Source organism: Ovis aries, chromosome 13 (assembly GCF_016772045.2).
Source record: "Ovis aries strain OAR_USU_Benz2616 breed Rambouillet chromosome 13, ARS-UI_Ramb_v3.0, whole genome shotgun sequence".
NCBI classification, from domain to species: domain Eukaryota; kingdom Metazoa; phylum Chordata; class Mammalia; order Artiodactyla; family Bovidae; genus Ovis; species Ovis aries.
Window position 1 is genome coordinate 47,790,068 of NC_056066.1, and position 25,067 is coordinate 47,815,134.

The 25,067-nt window shown below is 39.7% G+C and overlaps 2 protein-coding genes across 9 annotated transcripts in view; one reads left to right on the forward strand and one right to left on the reverse strand.

The window, feature by feature from the left end:
* Window positions 1–8,044: 8,044 nt before the first annotated feature.
* Window positions 8,045–19,646, reverse strand: TRMT6 (tRNA methyltransferase 6 non-catalytic subunit). 2 transcript variants are annotated; one of them, XM_004014348.5, is made up of 11 exons: window positions 19,417–19,646; window positions 16,569–16,696; window positions 14,594–14,703; window positions 13,950–14,041; window positions 13,739–13,822; window positions 13,348–13,472; window positions 12,225–12,583; window positions 11,757–11,842; window positions 11,018–11,120; window positions 10,840–10,926; window positions 8,045–9,523 (listed from the first exon to the last, which is right to left on the reverse strand). In XM_004014348.5, the coding sequence occupies exons 1-11, from the start codon at window positions 19,542–19,544 to the stop codon at window positions 9,332–9,334; spliced, it is 1,494 nt and encodes a 497-aa protein (XP_004014397.1). In that variant the 5' UTR covers window positions 19,545–19,646; the 3' UTR covers window positions 8,045–9,331. The 2 variants fall into 2 exon arrangements, with proteins under 2 accessions (XP_004014397.1, XP_060253593.1); XM_060397610.1 differs by lacking the exons at window positions 14,594–14,703; window positions 16,569–16,696 and having other exon boundaries at window positions 19,417–19,475.
* A 194-nt stretch (window positions 19,647–19,840) lies between these two features.
* Window positions 19,841–25,067, forward strand: part of MCM8 (minichromosome maintenance 8 homologous recombination repair factor) — a 59,206-nt gene continuing 53,979 nt past the window's right edge. For 4 of the 7 annotated variants that reach the window (XM_042229744.2, XM_042229746.2, XM_042229745.2 and 1 more), the window contains exons 1-3: window positions 19,841–20,145; window positions 22,805–22,951; window positions 23,228–23,311. In XM_042229744.2, coding sequence (XP_042085678.1) covers window positions 22,807–22,951; window positions 23,228–23,311 — 229 coding nt within the window. In that variant the 5' untranslated portion in view covers window positions 19,841–20,145; window positions 22,805–22,806. Of the gene's footprint in view, window positions 20,212–22,804; window positions 22,952–23,227; window positions 23,312–25,067 lie in introns of all 7 variants that reach the window. The other 3 variants (XM_012188692.5, XM_060397608.1, XM_060397607.1) reach the window with 1 other exon arrangement.

The following is a 25,067-nucleotide window of genomic DNA, read 5'->3' on the forward strand; positions in this document are numbered from 1 at the left end:
TGAAATAAATAACCTAACTTTACACCTAAAGCAACTAGAAAAAGAAAAGTAGAATCCCAAAGTTAGTAGAAGGAACGAAATCATAAAAATCAGAGCAGATATAAATGAAAAAGAAATGAAGCAGACTATAACAAAAATCAACAAAACTAAAAACTGGTTATTTGAGAAGATAAATAAAATAGACAAACCATTAGCCAGACTCATCAAGAAAAAAAGGGAGAAGAAGCAAATCAATAAAATTAGAAATGAAAATGGAGAAATCACAACAGACAACACAGAAATACAAAAGATCATAAGAGACTTCTGTGAGCAATTATATGCCAATAAAATGGTCAATCTGGAAGAAATGGACAAATTCTTAGAAAACTATAACCTTCCAAAACTGAACCAAGAAGAAACAGAAAATCTTAACAGACCCATCATGAGTGTGGAAATTGAAACAGTAATCAAAAATCTTCCAAAAATCAAAAGCCCAGAAGCAGATGGCTTTATAGGTGAATTCTACCAAAAATTCAGAGAAGAGCTAACACCTATCCTACTCAAACTCTTCCAGAAAATTGAAGAGGAAGGTAAACTCCCAAGCTCATTCTGTGAGGCCACCATCATCCTAACACCAAAACCAGACAAAGATGCCAGAAAAAAAGAAAACTACAACCCAATATCACTGATGAATATAGATGCAAAAATCCTTAACAAAATCCTAGCAAACAGAATCCAACAACATATTAAAAAGATCATGCATCATGACCAAGAGGGCTTTATCCCAGGGATGCAAAGATTCTTCAATATTTGCAAATCAATCAATGTGATATACTGTATTAACAAATTGAAAGATAAAAATCATATGACTGTCTCAATAGATGCAGAGAAAGCCTTTGACAAAATTCAACATCCATTTACAATAAAAACTCTCCAGAAAGCAAGCATAGAAAAACATACCTCAACATAATAAAAGTCATATATGACAAACCCCCAGCGAACATTACCCTCAATGGCAAAAAATTGAAAGTATTTCCTCTGAAATCAGGAACAAGACAAGGGTGCCCACTCTCTCCACTACTATTCAACATAGTTCTGGAAGTCCTAACCACAGTAATTAGAGAAGAAAAAGAAATAAAAGGAATCCAGATAGGAAAAGAAGTAAAACTCTCACTGTTTGCAGATGATGTGGCCATCTACATAGAAAACCCTACAGACACCTCCAGAAAATTACTAAGGCTAATCGACAGATATAGTAAAGTTTCAGGATATAAAATTAATACAAAGAAATTCCTTTCATTCCTATATACAAATAATGAGAAAATAGAGAAATTAAGTAATTAATTCCATTCACCATTGCAATGAAAAGAATAAAATACTTAGGAATAGATTTACCTAAAGAAACAAAAGACCTATATATAGAAAACTATAAAACACTGATGAAAGAAATCAAAGAGGACACAAATAGATGGAGAAATATACCATGTTCATGGGTTGGAAAAATCAATATAGTGAAAATGAGTATACTACCCAAAGTAATCTATAGATTCAGTGTAATTCCTATCAAGCTACCAATGGTATTTTTTATAGAACTGGAACAAATAATTTCACAATTTGTATGGAAATACAAAAAAATCTCAAAATAGAGTTATCTTGAGAAAGAAGAATGGAACTGGAGGAATCAACCTTCCTTTCTTCAGACTATACTACAAAGCTGCAGTCATCAAGACAATATGGTTCTGGCACAAAGACAGAAATACAGATCAATGGAACAAGATAGAAAGCCCAGAGATAAATCAGGCACCTATAAGCACCTTAGCTTTGACAAAGGAGGCAAAAATATACAATGGGGAAAAGACAATCTCTTTAATAAGTGGTGCTGGGAAAACTGGTCAACCACTTGTAAAAGAATGAAACTAGAACACTTTCTAACATCATACACAAAAATAAACTCAAAACGGATTAAAGATCTAAATGTAAGATCAAAAACCATAAAACTCTTTAGAGGAAAACATAGGCAGAACACTCTCTGACATAAATCACAGCAAGATCCTCTATGACCCACCTCCCAGAGTAATGGAAATAAAAACAAAACAAAAAAAACCCCAAATGATACCTAATTAAACTTCAAAGCTTTTGCACAACAAAGGAAACTATAAGCAAGGTGAAAAGGCAGCCTTCAGAATGGGAGAAAATAATAGCAAATGAAGCAACTGACAATCTCCAAAATGTACAAGCAGCTCATGCAGTTCAATAGCAGAAAAATAAACGAACCAATCAAAAAATGGGCAAAGAACTAAACAAGATGTTTCTTCAAAGAAGACATGCAGATGGCTAACAAACACATGAAAAGATGCTCAAAACCACTCATTATCAGAGAAATGCAAATCAAAACCAAAATGTACCATCTCATGCTGGTCAGAATGGCTGCCATTAAAAAGTCTGTAAACAATAGATCCTGGAGAGGATGTGCAGTAAAAAGAAACCTCTTATACTGTTGGTGTGAATGCAAACTAGTATAGCCACTATGGAGAACAGTATGGAGATTCCTTAGAAAACTGGAAATAGAACTGCCATACAACCCAGCAATCCCACTGCTGGGGATACACACTGAGGAAACCAGAACTGAAAGAGACACATGTACCCCAATGTTCACTGCAGCACTGTTTACAATAGCTAGGACATGGAAGCAACCTAGATGTTCATTGACAGATGAATCGATACGGAAATTGTGGTACATATACACAATGGAATATTACTCAGCTATAAAAAACAATGCATTTGAGTCAGGTCTTTTATTTTTAAAAATGAATTTATTTTAATTGGAGCCTAATTACTTTACAATATTGTGGTGGTTTTTGCCATATATTGACATGAATCAGCCATGGGTATATATGAGTCAGTTCTAATGAGGTGGATGAAACTGGAGCCTATTATACAGAGTGAATTAAGTCAGAAAGAGAAACACCAATGCAGTATATTAACACATAGACGACCCTATATGCAAAACAGCAAAAGAGACACAGATGTAAATAACAGACTTTTGGACTATGTGGGAGAAGGTAAGGGTGGGACAATATGAGAGAAGAGCATTGAAACATGTATTTACCATATGTAAAATAGATGACCAGTTCAAGTTTGATGCATGAAGCAGGGCACTCAAAGCTGTGGTGGTCTGGGACAACTCAGAGGGATGGAGTGGTGAGGGAGGTGAAAGTGGTGTTCAGGATGGAGGACACAAGTACCCCTGTGACTGATTCATATCAATGTATGGCAAAAACATCACAATATTGTAAAGTAATTAGCCTCCAATTAATATAAATTAATTTTTAAAAAGCACTGAAGCATCCAATGGAATCTTATTTTTGCATCTACATTAGTTGAGTCATACCCTCTCCTCCAAACCAGATTAATGCTGTATCTCCATATTCTTGGAATGTTTGCAGTTCCCCAGTTGTTGGGGCAAAGCTATTGCCTCTTGACTGCCCCATCAGACCATGTCTGGGGCCCTAGCACCACTTCTTCGCTTGCTCCAAACCAGTTCCCACTACACTCCGAAATGCTGTTCTCCTGTTGTATTAATCACTTCACTTAAATCTGTGGTCTGCACACTCTTCCTGAAAGGGACAGATGGCACATATTTTAGGCTTCAAGGGCCATATGGTCTCTGTCACAACTATTCAACTTGGCCATAGCATGGAAGCAGCCATGGACAGATACTACTTGGGCAAATTAGCCTAGTTGTGTTCTAATAAAACTTCATTTATGGGTGCCACAATTTGAATTTCATGTAATTTTCACATATCACAAAATTATTCTTTTTTTGCTCCCGGTCAACTTTAAAAAACCTTTTTAGCAAAAAAAAAAAAAAAAAAAAAAAAAATTGGCATGCACCAGACTGGGTGCGATTTGTTAGTTTAAAGCAATCATATACTTTCTTATTTCCTTCTTTCTGCCTTAGTCTGTCACTCACAGGTGATGAAAAAGAACTAAGGACACATTACTTATACTTATTTCTTTGGGGAAAGCACTCCCAGAAAGTAAAAGACTCTCACTTCCACCCTCTGGATTAATTTCTCTACTTTTCCAAGTGTGCTGCTTTAGAGTGATAACACAAAGCAGACCAAATAAAGAACACATTGAGCCCACCCACATTTTGAAACCATTTCTTTAGTGCCTTGTTAACTTTCTGGCAGTTTGAAAATGAAATGTCCCAATCACTAGCCCAGATGCAACATTCTATTTCAAGTAAAAAACATCAGATGCAATCGGATCCCTTCTACAGAGTCCAAAATCAGGAACAGTAGAACAAGGTGAGGCTTAGTAATCAGATTTTTAGGACATGCTTCAGTACTTTGTGTCCAACTCTTTGTGACCCCATGAATCGCAGCACACCAGGCCTCCCTGTCCATCACCATCTCCCGAAGTTCACTCAAACTCATGTCCATTGAGTCGGTGATGCCATCCAGCCATCTCATCCTGTGTCCTCCCCTCTTCCTCCTGCCCCGAATCCCTCCCAGAATCAGTCTTTCCCAATGAGTCAACTCTTCCCATGAGGTGGCCAAAGTACTGGAGTTTCAGCTTTAGCATCATTCCTTCCAAAGAACATCCAGGGCTGATCTCCTTTAGAATGGACTGGTTGGAGCTCCTTGCAGTCCAAGGGACTCTCAAGAGTCTTCTCCAACACCACAGTTCAAAAGCATCAATTCTCCAGCGCTCAGCCTTCTTCACAGTCCAACTCTCACATCCATACATGACCACTGGAAAAAACCATAGCCTTGACTAGACGGACCTTTGTTGGCAAAGCAATGTCTCTGCTTTTCAACATGCTATCTAGGTTGGTCATAACTTTTCTTTCAAGGAGTAAGCATCTTTTAATTTCATGGCTGCAACACCATCTGCAGTGATTTGGGAGCCCCAAAAAATAAAGTCTGACACTGTTTCCACATCTATTTCCCATGAAGTGATGGGACCAGATGCCATGATCTTTGTTTTCTGAATGTTGAGCTTTAACCCAATTTTTTCACTCTCCTCTTTCACTTTCATCAAGAGGCTTTTTAGCTCCTCTTCACTTTCTGCCATAAGGGTGGTATCATATGCATATCTGAGGTTATTGATACTTCGCCTGGCAATCTTGATTCCAGCTTGTGCTTCTTCCATTCCAGTGTTTCTCATGATGTACTCTGCACAGAAGTTAAATAAGCAGGGTGACAATATACAGCCTTGATGTACTCCTTTTCCTATTTGGAACCAGTCTGTTGTTCCATGTCCAGTTCTAACTGTTGCTTTCTGGCCTGCATACAGATTTCTCAAGAGGCAGGTCAGGTGGTCTGGTATTCCCATCTTTTTCAGAATTTTCCAGTTTATTGTGATCCATACAGTCAAAGGCTTTGGCATGTCAATAAAGCAGAAATAGATGTTTTCTGGAACTCTCTTGTTTTTTTGATGATCCAGCAGATGTTGGTAATTTGATTTCTGGTTCCTCTGCCTTTTCTAAAACCAGCTTGAACATCTGGAAGTTCACGGTTCACATATTGTTGAAGCCTGGCTTGGAGAATTTTGAGCATTATTTTACTAGTGTATGAGATGAGTGCAATTGTGTAATAGGTTGAGCATTCTTTTGCATTGCCTTTCTTTGGGATTGGAATGAAACTGATCTTTTCTAGTCCTGCGGCCACTGCTGTTTTCCAAATTTGCTGGCAGATTGAGTGCAGCACTTTCACAGCATCATCTTTCAGGATTTGAAAGAGCTCAATTGGAATTCCATCACCTCCACTAGCTTTGTTCGTAGGGATGCTTTCTAAGGCCCACTTGACCCCACATTCCAGGATGTCTGGCTCTAGGTGAGTGATCACACCTTCATGATTATCTTGGTCGTGAAGATCTTTTTTGTACAGTTCTCCTGTGTATTCTTGCCACCTCTTCTTAATGTCTTCTGCTTCTGTTAGATCCATACCATTTCTGTCCTTTATCGAGCCTATCTTTGCATGAAATGTTCCCTTGGTATCTCTAATTTTCTTGAAGAGATCTCCAGTCTTTCCCATTCTGTTGTTTTCCTCTATTTCTTTGCATTGATCACTGAGGAAGGCTTTCTCTCTCCTTGGTTTTCTTTGGAACTCTGCATTCAGATGCTTATATCTTTCCTTTTCTCCTTTGCTTTTTGCTTCTCTTCTTTTCACAGCTATTCGTAAGACTTCCCCAGACAGCCATTTTGCTGTTTTGCATTTCTTTTCCATGGGGATGGTCTTGATCCCTGTCTCCTGTACAATGTCATGAACCTCAGTCCATAGTTCATCAGGCACTCTATCAGATCTAGGCCCTTAAATCTATTTCTCACTTCCTCTGTATAATCATAAGGGATTTGATTTAGGTCATACCTGAATGGTCTAGTGGTTTTTCCTACTTTCTTCAATTTGAGTCTGAATTTGGCAATAAGGAGCTCATGATCTGAGCCACAGTCAGCTCCCGGTCTTGTTTTTGCTGACTGTATAGAGCTTCTCCATCTTCGTCTGATAAGAATATAATCAATCTAATTCGGTGTTGACCATCTGGTGATGTCCATGTGTAGAGTCTTCTCTTGTGTTGCTGGAAGAGGGTGTTTGCTATGACCAGCGCATTCTCTTGGCAAAACTCTATTAGCCTTTGCCCTGCTTCATTCTGCATTCCAAGGTCAAATTTGCCCATTACTCCAGGTGTTTCTTGACTTCCTACTTTTGCATTCCAGTCCCCTATAACGAAAAGAACATCTTTTGGGGGTGTTAGTTCTAAAAGGTCTTGTCTTTATAGAACTGTTCAATTTCAGCTTCTTTGGCATTACTGGTTGGGGCACAGACTTGGATTACTGTGATACTGTTGGAAACGAACAGAGATCATTCTGTTATTTTTGAGATTGCATCCAAGTATTGCATTTTGGACTCTTTTGTTGACCATGATGGCTACTCCATTTCTTCTAAGGGATTCCTGCCCACAGGAGTGGATATAACGGTCATCTGAGTTAAATTCACCCATTCCAGTCCATTTTAGTTCACTGATTCCTAGAATGTCAACATTCACTCTTGCCATCTCCTGTTTGACCACTTCCAATTTGCCTTGATTCATGGACCTAACATTCCAGGTTCCTACGCAATACTGCTCTTTACAGCATCGGACCTTGCTTCTATCACCAGTCACATCCACAACTGGGATGTGTTTTTACAATATAGTTTTAGTATACCTTTAAGCTAAAAAAAAAAAAAACAACAAACTAATTAACACATTATATTTCCAAGTACCCTAATCAAATGGAGTATGATGGACATTATTAATGATTGTCTTTACTTTTTGATGGCCACTCATTAAAGTGCTATTTCACATAACTCTCCTGGTGACTGGATGTCCAGTAGCCATAGAATTACCCACTTATCTGCTCCAAAGGTGATATCCATTTTACAAACAAGACACGTGTTATTTGGGTGTCCACACATAAATGCTTCTCAAGTAGTTGGTTATGGTCCAGCAGAACCAGTGTCACCTTAGAAATGTGAATTTTCTGCCCCATCCCAAACTTACTTAGAAATTTAGTGGAGCTCAGCAATCTGTGTTTTAATAAGCCCATGAGGGGATTCTGGTGCACACTATATCTTCAAACTACTGAATTAAATCATTAGTACTCAAAGATTAAGTAAATTACATGAATGAGAAAAAGTAATAGGTAAAAGTTAACTTTTAACCTGGTGCATTAAGTTCCCAAGTCAACTCCAGGGTAGCTATATGGGGACACAGGGCCTTGGCAGTGCAGACCCCTAGACTGAATGAAATGGGACTTGAAAACTGGTTGAGTTTCAAATAGGATATGGTTCTAACAACAGTGTCCAGTGGAGACCAGCCAGTATTGAATCTGTCTGTGCATATATTGTGTTCTCTTTAACCAGACTTGACAGGATGCATGCCAGTGACAACTGTTTTCATGGACATGTTCAGTGAGATGCCAATCCAGGCATGTTTTCTTACATAGACCATGTGTCACAATCAGCTGAAAGCGAATGAAGGCGGCATCACTAACCATCATTAATATAAGTCAGACAGATCATAGTACAAAATGCTTTTATTCCTTAAAAGCAATTGTTTTAAGAAAGAGGAATCAGAACTGTACTTGTTGGTAATCACAACTGGCCATTTTTAGAATAGTACATTAGGAAAGAGCAATCTTTTTTCCTTTTGAGATGCTCCTTGCTGGATGATCCACATCTATTCTATAATGACATTAACAACATACATGATGAACATGTTTAACGAGCAAGACTCAGATTATCAATGGACAAGAGCCTTGACTTCCTCTAAACATTTTTTCTTGGCTGCAGCAGATGACCAAAATAATTTGATTACCTTTTTTTTCAGAGCTTAGAAAGGCTAACCCCAGTCATGCCAGAGCTCAACAAACCAGCATTAATAATCACCAAAAAAGGCACTTTAAAATACATTTGACAAGGAGTGACACTAATGCAATGAGGACTGGTCTAAGCCCTGCACTAAACTTTGCTATAGTTCATATATACAGTGCATTCTCTCTGTCTCCATGTGCATGTGTGTGTACATAAATATATATATGTGCATATACCAACATTCACATATATGTATCTATCTATCTCCATAAGTCTCTGGGGAGAGAAAAAACCATTTGCTTCCTTTAATAGTACATAAAAATTCTAGTCACTTTATTTTGAACAAAAGAATGAGAGGTTTGGCAAATTAATGCAAAGAAGTACCCTACTACACCTACTCACAAAAACAGCAATAAAATAAATACTCACGAGTTTTTCCAGGTCATCAACTATTAAAATAGTAAAATATTTTTTAAAAGTTTATTCCACTGAAAGGAAAAGGATGGACATTTTTGGTACTGTAAATCTCACACACATTCATATTGCTTAGGTTGAAGAGAACGTAATGAAGAAAGGAAATTTCTTGCACAAACTCCTTCTTTATAGTACCCAAGTTTCACTGATGGTATGTTATTCCACTTAGCTTAACCTATAAACAAAATTTTGTATAAATATATTTCTTTTATCTCTAAATTCTCAAGAAATTTGCACAGAGTACTGAAAGTACTTAAAGGATTTTTGTGAAATAAACAGAATTGGCCATATATCAGACCACTGCTTACCCCAGGTTTAGGTGTTTTGGCTCAAGGTTTTGACAGTCCAAACCTAGCTATGTCAGAGGTGGACAAAAGGCTTACTTGTCCTTCCTGGGAACAGGTGTATAAACACGTTCTTATTCTTAGGATATGAAAACACAATTAGTAATAGCATTTAAGATTTACTTACTAACTGTATAACGTCTGAGAACAAAAATCAAAGCAATTTTTAAAAGGTTAAGAGTCAGATTCTGGGCATTTCCGTTTTTTAGCTGCTGGCTCTTCAGTCTTGTGAGATTCTAAAGTGCTGGTGCTAGATTTGAGACTGGGGTCTGCTTTAAGGTTGTCCATGGCAACAGTGAAGCCTGAGAGAAGGTACCCTCCACCTCCGCTCATCAGTAGTTTCGGATGACTTCGATCCGGCAAAACCTAATCAAGACAGAAAGACATTCATGTTTCTCTAAGCAGATAAGGCCATGCTAACAATACACATGCCAGAAATCAGAATTTAAATGACACAGATTCTCTTGAAGAGAGAACAATTTAATTAGACCTATTCCTAAGGAGGTCCTTCTTTCACATAATAATGCAGATAAAAGTACAGAAATTGATTTGAGTGATTTTCTTTGAAAAATATAAGTGAAATAATTTCTCTTAAACCTGAAGCAAGTTCCTGGAGGTAAAAGGGCAACTGGTTTGTGTAGTGCTCTGGGCCTGGCTTTCTCCCTCTTGGCTCTAGAAAGCTTCATGGTCAACAGTGGAGCTGGGTCCATGGAGAAGTAGCTATAGACATATAGCCAGAGCCTTCCTTCTCCAACACCCTGTTAAGTCTTGTCAAAAATTCTTTTCTCCTGTTTCTAGAACTAAATAAGATGACTACTATGACGTGCAGGGTTTTCCAGGTCTGCAGAGTACCCTGGATTAAGGAAGATGTCCAAGAAGCAAAGCAGAGCCTATGACAGTCATGAAGGTGTCCCCCCTCCCTCACCCCAGATCTCTAAGAGGGAACTGGCTGTGAGGTGAAGCAACAGAAAGCTTCTAGCTGCTGCTCCTTTAAGATGTGTGCATTTGAGAGTCACACATATGGAGGCTATGGCTTATTCCAAGTTGATAGTTGAGCATGGGTACTACAACTGTCCAATACTGCACTCCTCTAGTGGGCAATCTCTGCTCTGGGGTTCCTCATCATCTTGAGACTTTCTCAGAACAGCACGCAAGCCCTTCCTCCCCCTTTGTCCTCCAACTCTGTTATAGGCATCAGACCTGCATGATGGTCTAGCAACGCTCCCTGCCTAATCCTGCTCCCTCTCTCTTTATCTTTCAAAGGTGTTTCTCCAATAAATCTCTTACACTTCTACCTTTCAGAGAACCTGAACTTATAGACTCCACCAGGAAATCCTAAACACCTGCTGCAAAGACATCCCAGCAAAGAGGAAAGAGTCACCTTCTTGTTAGCTGAGGAATTTTGCTATTATCAGTTATTCACTGTACAGTGCCCTCAAAACCTTGGGGAAACATAAGCACAGTTGTCTGCATTTTAAGTGTCTCTGGACTTCAGTTACTGACCATGATATGATAAAAGAAAAAAGGGTCAGGAAAGATCAGAGCACTTTGAGTTACAGACATAAGACTCTTTCATCTCTGTAGATAGAAATAGGGAGATCCCCAGTTTTCAGCACTACTGTGCAGAGCTGGCAACCCAGAAGAGTAGCTCCCAGGGACTGGCTGTAAGAACATGTACATACCTGGTAATTTCTGAGCCAAGTTTCAGACAGCCTGAGGTTGATGACCCCTCCTCTTTCCCTAAGTTTTGTGTAGCACTCCAACAGAGGCTAAAGGCATAAACAGAGTTCTATTAATAATTATTTTGAGGGCTGCAATATTTAGATGTAAGAATTCCAGTCCATTCCATTTCAGTATTACCTCTTTATACTGACAGTAGACCACGAATGGCCTTGAAGGAGCCACAAAGTCCAGCAAAGACAGCAGCAGTGGAGTGGGATGGAAACGACTAGCTACAATTAACCTGCAAGAAAATGTGAGACAAATTATTTCTCTATGTTCCAAGGTAGAGCACAGGTTTTAAAATGCATCTAAAATATTCAGATATTTATTTGCATGACTCACACAAAGAAGAGTTTTAAATATAATATTCTAGAGATCCCAAACAGTAAAATCATGAACTATTACTTTCTAAGAAACACAAATTGGATTATAAACTCTCATGGTGCTTGGCAACTCAAAGTGGAATTTAATGACATTCTTGATTAAAAAAAAAAAAGAAATCTGGAAACAAATCCAACATTGTAATACTGGCTTTGTAGATACCCAAATCTACCTCTCCCGTCAGGCTTTCCTTAGCCCTTGCCCTTAGCCAGTATCACATCAACTAGAATGCCCCACCAACCTGCAGCTAGTGGGACTACAAAGCCCCATCTGATCATGTGCTATCATTGGAGAAATTTCAATTTCTTTTAAAACTCTGAAATCAGCATAATCAATTTCCCACCCCTGCCAGATGCAGTCTCCTTTCTTTACAAATCCAAGACAGAATCATCATGCTTGTTCCCACTACAACCAAAGCAGATAAGCAGAGTGCTAATCTGCCTGAAGCAGAGCCCTTGAACACCAAGACATCGCCTGTGATCTTTCATCAACGCACCCATCTGCATTTCTTTCACTCAGCAGAGCAGCAGCCTCTAAATGTCTTTTCTTCTGTTCTTCTTGCCTCCTCTGCTTTTCCTGAATCTTCAAGAAGAAAAATAAGAAACCAGCATACTGAGTCAAGTTTTTGGAAATACTGGTCTATCCAAACATTTTAACGATAATTATCAACTTGAACTAAAGCAAGAGAGGGAGATCATTTATAGGGAAGTTGAAAATACATAAGAGCCCTGCTGTTATAAAACCACCATGGAGCTACCTATATAATGCTTCTGTATCCTAAAGTTCCATCCCAAAGATGAAATCACACATGGATATACTCACATACACTCTTTCTCTGTTTTGATATTTATTATCTTGGGAGCTGATGCTCTTAAAGTCAAATCAAATCTCAAGGCTTACAATAAGTTAACTGAAGCCTTGGGGAAAGCATTATGAGGGTAGGGGGAACTCTTAACATTCTTACATAATCCTTTTTACTTCCACTGTCTTTAGGCTCCTTATAGTCTGGATCTTGAGAGACAATTTCCATTCTTTCTTGTTCTTCTGGGTGATTGCTCTCTGGGGCCTCTGCTATGCTATCTTCATTCTCTTGTTCAGAAGTCTGTTTTCCCTCCAGTGTGCCGTTACTTTCTTCAACTGAAGCATTGTCTTTCGGCTCTGAAGACAACATCTCAGCAGAAAATGTTCCATTTAAGAGACTGTCCACTTTGTTGAGGGGGAATTCATAAAGACCACTGAGGAAAGATTTTGGAAAACCAAAACATGCTGTTGCTGCCCGAACAGGTCCACCTCCAGGATACAGCTGAATAATGGAGCCAAAACCTGAAAAGATAAAAGAAATAGACATCTGCTTAATGGAGGAGACTTGACTATGCAACCCTCAGGGTATGTCATGTTATAGAGAGTGAAAGTTTCTCTGCTTTATGCTATTCAGAGGTTGAAGATGATGCAGCTCCTCAGGGAGGTCTATCTGGACTCTATGTATCTTCCCAATGGAGGTAACACAATTCCTAATAGGTACACAGGAAGTCTTAAAGAAGCATACCCCCACTGACACTACAGTAAAACCCTGTGAGCCTACAAATTTTTATGTCACATGATTGGTGACTGGCTCTCAGCTTCCCTCTGGGCCAATCTTTAAACAGGCAGTTAAAAGTTCTTATCTTCAACAGGGTCAGAGAAAGGATAGGCAATTCAGGCTGTGTTGTTTTCTTCTAGGATAGAATACATACCTAGTATTCTTCCCACCCTATCCCCTCCCCTCAATTCAGGGCAATAAAATGAGCACCAGCTACCCAAGAGTTTACTGAAATCACTGTCCTGAAGTTCTAGCCAGTCACAGGCTTCAGAACCACCCGCACTGACACGGAAGCTGGAAAGGACACTGCCACTGGGGATGCCAACACAGCTCAGGCTGGGAGATGAGGACTGTGGAGGAAGCTCCCAGAGAATGGAGCTGTGCAGGCACACTCAAGTCATTTCATTAACTTCCAGTAACTCAACCTCACTTTGAATTTGAATTTTTTTAGACCCCTCTACTCAAATCATGGTAGGGTTTTAATGAACATGAAAACATTAAATCTTACCTCCCATTCGTTCCATCATTGCACCCAGCACCAAGCCGGCACACGTCTCCATCACAATCATTTTATTGCCAGCACGGATATTTCCCAATGTCAACATCTGGGCGAGTGTATCATATCTCATGTGGCTAAGGAAAAAAGAATAACGTATTCATTTTTCGCTAAGCAAAGTGTTCTATTTTAACCATCATTTTTCAAGTTTTGTTTGTTTCATAAAAATGATGTTGATAAGATTATTGATTGCTTTGGAGGCAATAGTAAAAAAGGACTTACAATTTATGAAGTAGGAGGATACTTTATGCAGATGAGCAAGATTTTCATTTTATTTAAAATCATGACTTTCTTAAAGATATATTTTCCCCCAATTATACTTTTGAAAGGAAACAAAGCGTACTTAATTTTTCCAGGTTCTCTTGCATAATACATAACTGAAAGAATACGGGTGGACGGCTTCACAACAGTAATCATGGCTTCATATCTAGGGGAAGAAAAACAGAACATCAGTTTTAAAAAGCTAGTTTAAAAATATTTTATTTAAATAATACATTTTATAAATCTATAAAAATATTTTGTATTTCCATCCTTTTAAAAGCATAATTACTTACTTCTTTTTCTTCTTTTTTATATATTTATCTTGAGCAAATTCTGTCTTGTCTCGGAATGTTGTACTATTTTCAATTAATTGCTGAACTATTTCCTATAAGAAAAGGAGCAAGCAGATTTCCTGAAACTTTATTTTCACAGCACAGATAACTTCAAAGGTTTCTTACCACAGAATGTATCCAAAAGTCTGATTCTCCAGGCCCTTTTCCACAGAAGTCCAAATGGATGAACTTAGTATTTTTATACTCTATCCAGAATTTGTATTAAAATATTAGTACCTTATAATTCCATTTAAATCAAAGTAAAAGAACAGACATATACAATTTAGGGAGAAAAGAGGTAAAGTACACTGTCAGTCCTGAAGACACTGGCTGAAAACATTATTGAAAATGAACAAAGTCAAGCTCTAAGATGCAATAAGTTATCAAATTTCCTTTTGCTAACAATATTAGTAATGTCATTCACTTAAATTCCTGCCTATAAGAAACAAAATATTTGATATACTGAATTGCATAAACACTTCAAGCTATTTTTAATAGAAATGTACTGTATTTTTACATCTTACCTTAGGAAAAGTCTGCTTTAAAAAGCAAGCAATTTCCTAAATAACAAATGAAAACAAAACAAAAAATCCTTTGAATTTTACCTCGCCTTTAATGCCTTTATCCTTTAAAGCTTTTATGTCATCTTGAGTAAGTTTCTGAGATTTTCCATCATCAATTATATTTCGATTATCAGTGCCCGCTTCTTTGGTTTCTAAGGAAGAAAATTGCTCTATGACATATATGATCTGAAATTATTTAAAAATCTTTCTTCTTCTAAGTTTATATCTATATCCAGCCCATCAGCCACTTAAATTTGGCCTTTCAGTTCTACTTCTTGTTGTTGTTCAGTTGCTAAGTCATGTCAGACTCTTTGTGACCCCATGGACTGTACTCACCAGGTTCCTCTGTCCTCTACTATCTCCCAGAGTTTGCTCAAATTCATGTCCATTAAGTCAGTGATGCTATCTAACCATCTCATCCTGTGCTGCCCTCTTCTTCTTTAGCCTTCAATCTTTCTCAGCCTCAGGGTCTTTTCCAATGAATTCCACTGGCCCCATCCCAATCCGCTATTCTTTCTTGTCACAACTAGCCCAAGCCTTTCACTCATATTCTTGCTTCCACTCTTGCCCCCTAACAGTCCACCTGGACAGCAGAGTTCTTTTTAAAATGCAAACTGGCTCATCTATTCCAACACACAAAACCACACAGTGACTTCCTGTAGCAATTTAAAGGTGACCTGCAAAGTTATACATGATTTGGTACCCAGCTACCTTTTCAGGTCTCATTTCTCAAGCCCTGTACTCAGTCACTCCACTTCCTCGTGTTCCTCAGACACAGCAGCGTGGTCACCATGCCGGAATTTGGCATTTGCTGCTCCTTCCACCTGGAATGCTCTTGCAATGTTTCCAAGTGGGTGGATCCTCCTTACATTACTCAGAGCTGAGCTCACCATCTTAGCCAAGTCTTACCTCATTCAATCAGCCTTCTGTACATCTCCCTGCTCCATCATCTGCGCAGCACACATCACCACCTGAAATTATGCTGTTTGATTGTCTATTTTTTTTTGGCATTTCCCACTGCTAAGTGGGCATCCCTGGTGGCTCAGATGGTAAGGAATCTGCCCTCAATGTGGGAGACCCAGGTTCAATCCCTGGGTTGGGAAGGTCCTCTGGAGGAAGAAATGGCAACCCACTATAGTATTCTTACCTGGAGAATTCCACAGTCCATAGGGTTGCAAAGAGTCAGACACGACTGAGTGACTAACACTTTCACTGCTAAATAAATTTTATGGGATGGTCTATCTAACAAACTGCTGTAACTGCAGTGCTTAATCATGCCTGGAATGTATTTGATGGTTAATAAAAATATGAATATTTATAAGTAATATTTAACAAATATTTAATAAAGTGGTTTGAACCAGAATTTCAATAGTATTTTAATTATGCAATTTTAACAATACTTTTATTAATAAAATATTTTAAGTGTACTTATTTTAATAAAAATTTAAGCATTCAGTTTAATAATAATACTAAACCCATGGGGCTGTTACTTTAACAGGCAAGGCATTGTTAAGAACTTCCTATGTGTCATATGATTGAATACTCACTATAGCTTGGTCATTAAGCATGTGTTATGGTCCTATTTTACAGATAAAACTTAGAGAAACCAAATAACTAGCTCAAGGTTACAAGGTAAGTGATGAAGCTGGAGCTTAAACCTAGTCAGTTGAATTAAAAACCTGACATCTTATTCTCTTCCCTATATGCTAACTACCTCAAAAGACACCAACAGGGCTCTACACCTGCTCTTACACTGAAGTTGGAAGGATTCATAGGATTAAATATCTGGCCCAAGGTTAGAGGGCTGGTTAATGATGGGCTGGAGTCAGAACCCAGGATATCTCAAAGCCAAAAGCAGACCCTAATTCATTCTACTGAGTTACAGTTCTCAGATTGTGAGTTCAGATTCTTTTGGGAACAGCCTGGGCTAGCATTTCAGAATTAATTCAGGTTGACAGGTTTCTGACTGGACAGCTCAAGAGCATCTGTTTCACTCATCCTAAGTAGTATAGTGCACCTGAAGTAGGCTCTTCTTTCTTCTTCTTAGGCTGAAGACTTCCTCCATTGGTCACTTCAAATGTGGTTCCATAACTATGGCCAATGACGTTATCCAGATAGAACCACTGTTTTTCAAAAGTTACTTTCCTGGGGGGAAAAATGCAATCAATAAGCTGAATCTCATCTGCACTCAATTTAGGAAAGATATATTTGACCTCGTTTACTTCATAATCACTCTCCCTAAAGGATAATTGGCAGCATTATCTTTGACCATGAACTGACAAATGAATGAAAGAGAACTGGGCTACGGGCAGACAGATAAAATTAACAAGGCACAAAAACAAAGAATTTGGAATGAGAAACAGGGACAAAAGACATTATTTTTCTGAGGCACTGGTCTGGCTCCAATTTGCACTGTTTGACAGGATGTCCAAATTTGCATATTTCAGATTTCCTGAGTAGCATAAAGTGTTGCCAAGATTGCCGTGCCACTAACACAGATTCTGTGACACCTCTTGAACACAAGAAAACCTCAAAACTGAACAATCATGGAGATGACATGGATTTAACAAATTCCCTGGCCTAAATGGCCATTTTCTTTAAAAATTATCCAGTAAAACGAAATGATATTTGCCTGTAAACATTACTGACAATTTACACATTTGTAAGGGATGCCTAACACTGACAATGCTCTACTGAGGCCCAGGCAATTTTAGCTTTTCCCACTACCCAGATTTTGCTTCCCAGGTGGCAGTAGTGGTAAACCCACCCTGCCAATGCAGGAGACTTAAGAGACACTGGTTTGATCCCTAGGTGGGGAAGATCCCCTGGAGAAGGAAATGGCACCCTACTCCAGTATTCCTGCCTGGAGAATCCCATGGACAGAGGAGCCTGGCAGGCTACAGTCCATAGGGTTGCAAAGAGTTGGACATGACTGAAGCCCAGCACAATTTAAAAAGGAAACCCCTCAAAAGCCAAAAAACATTTCCTTTCAAAAGAAGAGACATAACACCTGCTGAGTGTTGATCAGAGGTTAGGTAGTATGCGCCAGATGGTTCACACTTTTGGATTTAATTCTCAATTCAGTCATCCTGGACATAGCTCTTTCCAGATGGGCAATCTTGAAGCTCAGGAAAAGTGTCTTGCCCAAGATGCAGTTACATAGGAGCTGGGATTCAAATCCAAGCCTGCCTGAACCCAAAGCCTGGTTCTTTCCACTACATGACACAGTCTACCCAACAAATGGATCTCAGGAAGTCTGTTTAGCTTCAGGACCCGGCCCACACCAATAGAACTCTGAAGTCTGAAAGACGTGTACTGACTAGTTTTTGTGCCCCATCCCACACCTTCTCTCTCTGTGTGCCTTGAGAGGCTGACCATGACAGAATCAGATGGCATCACATCACCCTGGCCAAAGGCTTCATCACTCTAGACCCCTGGATGCATCACAAGTCTCTACTGGCGCTCTAAACCTTTCCATAACTCTCTATGTGTACGTGTCACATCTTCATTAAGTCTCCTCACTAGAATCATCTGAGTGAATTTCTCCAAGATCCTAAGTATTCAGACAGGGCCAATTCATGTTCTTTGCTGGGTCCTCAGTGACTGACACATAACAGACACGCAAAATATTTGTGGACATGAATCCTCTCAGAGAAGCTGAAACTCAGCTCAGACTAGATTGTGCACCATCCCCTCCCTCATCCTTTGAGTAGTCCAGTGCTAGTGAAACACTGGGTCTGAGCTGGGTTGGGTTTACCCTCTGGCAGCTGATCTGATATGCAAAGAAGGGTACATCACTCAAACTGACTGGCCTGACAGGAGGTTGCTGTCAGGAAAGCGGGACCTAGTCAGAAGGACACGGGCAAGAGTGAGATGTGCAGTCTGCTCACAGAGCCAGGATTGCTTCTGCCCAACCAGATGAGTGCAGCCCTGTGGAAAGAGTGAAGGGAGAGTCTGCCCTGGTATGCAGTTGAATTCAGAATCATTTTCTAAATAAAATGGAAACTAATGCTATGCTTCTGCCAAGAAAACTGATAAAAAGTGTTTCAAAATGTGTCTTAAGAATACTTTTTAGAAATAAAGATGTTGCTGTCTCCTTGGGAATGAAAAGCCTAGTCTAAAAGAGTATGTTTTTAAGACCCACATTCAACCAACCATATCTCGTGATAAAGCAACTTAAAAGAACAATACAAGAAAGAAAAACCAAAAGTTCACCTGTACAGTCATTATACAGCTGTGTAACTGTGGAATCATTCATCGAACTTATAACCTAAGGACTTTGCTGTACTGCTATACTTAAATTTAGAAGTTTAACTAGTACAAGCATTTTACAAAAATTATGTACTTGGAAGCAAGCACACATTTCTAATCAGAAATTCTGGGAGGGGAAAAGGTATTGGTTTCAAGAACACAAAATAGTGATGAGGGGGTTCTGGGAGGCAAGGATGAGATTAGAGGGTGAAGGGTGGGTTCTGTGAGAAGACAAGAGAGAAGAACCCAACACTTAAGGAAAGAACCCCAGGACGTGGGAAATGGAGCGGGGCGGAGGGGGGCGGCTTGCTGAAGAGGGGCGGGGAACCCGAGCGAGGGCCTAGAATGGGGAAAGGACTCTGGAAAGATTAAGTAAGATACTTAAGATAGAGGACCAGGAATAAGGTCACAGCTCTGCTGGAAGACAGGAGGCGTGAGGGTGATGCCGAGGGCCAAGGATGGGATCCTGGGGGCTAAGTCCTCAGTGAAAAGATCCAAGAGGAGATAACAAGGGAGAAGATTGAGAATCCAGAAAACCAAGAATGGGACCCCGGTGAGAGAGTATGTCTAGAAGGTGGGGCCGGAGAACTCCTAAGGCCAGAGACCTGACTTACTTTCTCCGCTGGACTTGCACTGCTTTAAACACATCTTCCCGTTTCAGCACCACGAAGTCGCCGTCGCGGATGCAGTGATTCCCGGGATATTGTGGCTGTGGGCCTGGTTGCTCCTCAGAGCTCTCCATGATGCTCAGCGGGTCTCAGAGCTCCGCAGCGTCCCTCCAGTTCCTCGCGCTCCACCCCCGGCGCTAGGCCGCTGCCGCCGGCAGGCTCACCTCCAAAAACCTAAAGGGACGCAAAGCCCTCCGACCGGCAACGCCCCCACGTGCTGCGTCCCGCTTCCGCTTTCCGGTCAGAACCTCGGGAGGGCTTCCGGGAGCCTCGCGGCTTCCGTCTGGCTAATCTCCTTGATTGGCTGTCCTCCATCCCGCCTCTCACATCTCTGCGCTGCTTCAGGTGGAAGTTGCGTCACAGAAGCGCCAAAAAAGAACTAGGAAAACTAGAGTTTGGTTTGCCTCGCGGTTGTGGCTACCTGCTCTAGATGTTTTCCGGCTAACCGATGCGGCCTAGGTAGAGAAGTTGAGGTCCCCGAGCCGCTCCAACAGACAAGCTTCTGTCCTGCGCCGGAACGTCAGGAGAGCTAAGGGTGAAAAGTCTGCGAGGCTTGGGTAGAGTCGCCTGAGGAGCTCGGACCGCGGAGTCTCTTCTCACCCCGCCTTGCCTTCCCCCTAGAGGAGGGGAGAGTCAGCCGAGCAGTGAACTGTTTTGGGACCTCTGTCTTTGCAAGTAAGAGCTTAGTCTTGAGGAGACGTAAATGAAGTGGCGTATATAACCAAGCATAGCAGCCCGACGGTGGGTTTTACTCATTCTCCAGTCCTACCTCTTGGATTTGTGTTGGAATTTTTACTAGTTATTCTCACCATATTACCTCATTTGTAAAAGACGCTGCAGGTAGCGTTTGGAAGCAGCGCTTCAGCTAAAGAATGGCAGAGACGAAGTTTCAGCCCAGTACTGTCACCAGACAAATTTGATCTTAATCAGTTCTCTTATTTCCTCTGGTCTTCAGTTTCTTAACATATGACGTGGTCTTACCAATGCCCTATTAGTTCCTTAACATCATGAATTTATTAACTTATTTATTAATTAAACGCTTTAAATAAAGATGCTGATAGGCTGTCTTGGGGTGCAGTCTGCTGCTGCTGCCAAGTCGCTTCAGGCATGTCCGACTCTGTGCGACCCCATAGACGGCAGCCCACCAGGCTCCCCCGTCCCTGGGACTCTCCAGGCAAGAGCACTGGAGTGGGGTGCCATTACCTTCTCCGGCCCTACAGTCTATGTTACAATAAATTCTTATTTTTATTCTGAGGATAGGAACTTTTTAAAATTGAAGTGTAGTTGATTTTAATGCTATGTTAGATTCACGTGTACAATATAATGTTTAAATTTTTATAGATTATACTTCACTTAAAGTTATACTTCAGGGAATACCTTGGGCTAAGTGCTTCCACCGCAGGGGGCACAGGTTCCATCCTTGGTCAGGAAACTAAGATCCTGCATGCGGTGCAGCCAAAAAAGAAAACAAAAAAACCGTAAGGAAAAGAAAATCCCAATCATAAAGTTATGAAATATTGGCTCTATTCCCTGTTGTGTGCATTGCATTTTTTTCACTTTATACCTAGTAGTTTGTACCGCCTAATCCCCTTTACCACCCACACCCCTCTCTACTAGTTTTTAAACATTAAAAAAATTTTTTTTATTTATGGCTGTGTTGGGTCTTCCTTGTGGTACCCTGGCTTCTCAATGAAGTGGCTTCTCTTGTTACAAAGCGCAGGCTCTAGGGCTTCTGCACCTCAGTATTTGCCTGGCTGGAGGTAATTTGTGGCACATGGGCTTAGTTGTCCCAAAGGCATGTGGAGGCAAATTCCTAACCACTGGATCACCAGGGAAGACTTTGTTTTATTTTTTAGATTCCACTTATAAGTGAAAATATACAGTACCTGTCTCTGACTTCAGTAAGCATAAAACTGTCCAGGTCTATTTTGTTGCACATGGCAGAGTTTAATTGTTTTTCATAGTTGAGTAATGTTTCATTGTGTGTGTATATGTGTGTACATACCACATCTTTATCCATTCAATTTAGGTTGCTTCCATATCTTAGCTGTTGTAAATAATGTGCCTGTGAATGTTGGGGTGTATTTACCTTTTTAAATTAGTGTTTTTGTTTTCTTCCTGCACTCCGGAGTGAAATTGTTGAATCATACGGTAGTTCTATTTTTAATTTCTTGAGGAAGCTCCACACTATTTTCCATAGTTGCTACCACCAATTTACATTCCTACCAACAGTGTACTAAGGTCCCCTTTTCTCCACATCCTCCCCAACATAAATTTGCTGTGTTTTTGACAATAGCCATTCTGACAGATGTTAAGTGATAGCTCATTGTAGTTTTTGATTTGTGGTGTGGCAAAGCTGTGACAAACCTAGACGGCATATTATAAAGCAGAGACATTACTTTGCTGAAAAAGGTCCGTAGTCAAAGCTATGGTTTTTTCCAGTGGATGGATATGAGAGTTGGACCATAAAGGCTTAGCAGTCGAAGAGTTGATGCTTTTGAACTGTGGTGATGGAGAAGACTCTTGAGAGTCCCTTGAACAGCAGGGAGATCAAATCAGTTAATCCTAGAGGAAACCAGTCCTGATTATTCATTGGAAGGACTGATGCTAAAGCTGAAGCTCTAATACTTTGGCTACCTGATGCGAAGAACTGAATCACTGAAAAAGACCCTGATGCTGGGAAAGATTGAGATGGTTGGATGGCATCACCAACTCAATGAACATGAGTTTGAGCAAACTCCGGGAGATGGTGAAGGACGGGGAAGCCTGGTGTGCTACAGTTCATGGGGTCGCAAAGAGTCGGACACAACTGAGTGACTGAACAACAACAAATGACCAAAATAAAAATTAATTAAAAAAAGAATATCCATGTGTCTCTTATAAAAGTAGATAGAACACTGCTGGACTGACGATAAGGAGCTATGATGATGTATTCCTAAAGTCACAGTTCAAGATAATGTTCAGCCAGTGCTGTTCTGTAATAAGTCTCACAACACTACAAAGTTATCTTACAGTTAATTGCCTCTTATTTTCACTTCTATTGTAGGAATTCCTTGAAAACAAGTATGGTAATCCCATGATAAAAATAAAAGGTTTAAGCATTCAGTATACTTGTTTAAACATCTGTGGTATACCTTAAAAAGAGGTGAGCATTAGAAGAGTAACTGCAGAGTGTTTTGGAGTTTGTACCATTCTGTGCAACATCACAAGCTTGTTTGCTGGTCTCAAACTAGAATATATATTAATTTTTGCTTATTTACTGTGTTAATACATTTTTAGCGCAGTTTCCCCTACAGTTTTGATGAGGACTTTCCTATTCTCTATCTTTTAAAAGACATGAATGGAAAGTACAGAGGCAGAGGATTTGGACAAGGAAGATTTCAAAGCTGGAAAAGTGGAAGAGGTGGTGGGGGCTTCTCAGGAAAATGGAGAGGAAGAGAGCACAGACCTGACCTGAATAAAGCCACAGGAAAACATCCTGGTAAGAGAGGCCAACAGTTCAATTTTTTTTTCTCCTCCATGAAGGAATCTGTTCATGCCTGTTGTGAAAAGCAGTTTAATTCAAATTTGTCTGTCTTTCATTTGATGTTACCCTTAAAGGTAACATTTGGAAATTAATATCCAAAATTACTGAAACCTGTAATTTAGGTATTTGTTAATAACATGTCAGTGTCTTATTAAAAGGGGAAGCAAATTAGAAAAAATTTTTTCTATTAACCCAGTATTCTGTTTTTGTGGATTTTTTTTGCTTTTTCAGAACAAACCCCACAGTCTTTGCTACTGCAGTCAACATTGGATCAGTTCATACCATATAAAGGGTGGAAGCTTTATTTCTCTGAAGGTAGAGTTTAAAGTGCTAAAGTACTATAAGTCTTATTTTCTCAACTTTCTTTAGATGCTACATCTCAAATTACTATAATTTATTCTGCTTACATATATATGTGTGTGTATATATATATCTCCTTTTCTTTAATCTTGATTTACCCAAACAAATTATGTTTCAGGAGCATTATTTTTCATTTTTGTATCAGAAAAACAAACCCACACTAGTTATTTCAAGAAGAGGATTTAATACAGGGAATTGGGTATACAGACAGAGGATTAAAAGAACAAAAAGGGAACATTAAGGTAAACTCCTGGATAGTATTAACTCTGGAAAACAGAAACCAACCTTTTGACTGAGGAAACAAAAGATAAATAGTGCTGGGGTTGGACTTCCTGGTTGGCTTAGTGGTAAAGAATCCACCTGCTAATGGATGAGACGTGGGTTTGATCCCTGAGTGGGGAAGATCCCCTGGAGAAGGAAATGGCAACCCACTCCAGTATTCTTGACAGGATAATCCCATGGACAGAGGAATCTTACGGGCTGCAGTCCACAGGGTTGCGAAAAGTTGGACGCAACTGAGCATGTGTGCACACTGAGGTTCCAGAACCTAAGAATTCAAAGGAGGAGCCACAGCATAGCTGTGGTTTCAGCCTTAGAGGGACACCCTACAAAGCTGTATTTGGACCTCTGCAAAATATCTTTCAGAGCTGTGCTCAGACTCTGAGGTGAATTAAGCTGGTTGCTGCTGGTAATTCTGGCAGGAGAATGGTTGGTGCTTGGAGTTGGGGGCTAGAACTGTAGCTATCCTCTACATCTGGAGAAACGCTGAAAAGAATTGGAAACAATAAATTCCTTTCTTCCTATCCTTCCTCCTGCCAATATCTAAAGTTGCCTTTAATTGGCAGAACTTTACAGAAATCTGGGAAATGTATTGTGCAGATCTTGATAATAGAATCACAGTGGCAAATAGAAGGATAGGCTTGGAACCAAGAGACAACAACCAACAAACTTTGTGTAGAAACATAGTTAAGGAATCTCCTTTATCAGTTAACTTCATATATCTGTGTGTATGGATTTGGAGAACTGTCTTTTCTATGGTCTTATAGTATTGAGGGCTTCTTATATCTCCCACTAGACTGCACTGCTTGCTTCATACCACGTACCCAGTATTCATCTTGTGAATGAAGAAACTGATTTACAAATGTTTTCCGTATTAAGAGTCAGGTGTTCTTTTTTTCTGTCATATGAGAAATGTTATGTTTCATAGTTGATGTGTCTTTTGTTGCTTTAGGATGCATTAGCCACCAATACCTGCAATATTTCCATAGCAGTTAGCTCAGAACAAGGAGCCTTTGGCCAGTTGTACTTTCAAACTCCAGTCTCCTTCATAGTACTGATCATTTGTGGGAGACCAACTCAAAAATGTTACAGAACTTTACCATGTGGAAGGTAACTTTACAGTTTTGGGACTGGAGTCAAGTTGTAACCTACCTACCCTGATCTCAGGAAGGGTTTTGACAAGTGGCTATTTGGACTAGTAGGATTTTCTTTGCAAAGAAGTAAGAGTTTAGTCTGTGTGCTAAACTTTGGTTCTATCAGGTAATCTATTTGTACTAGTAGGTCTTACTAGGTGTCACATTTCATTGTAAAGATTTTCAGATATTGGTGGTTTTAGAGCTACTTTCTGTCTGCATTTCAGATTATGCAGACCTGAACTTGTTTTAGAATCTTAAGTTTACATTTTATACCAGTTCTAATCTAAATGTAATCA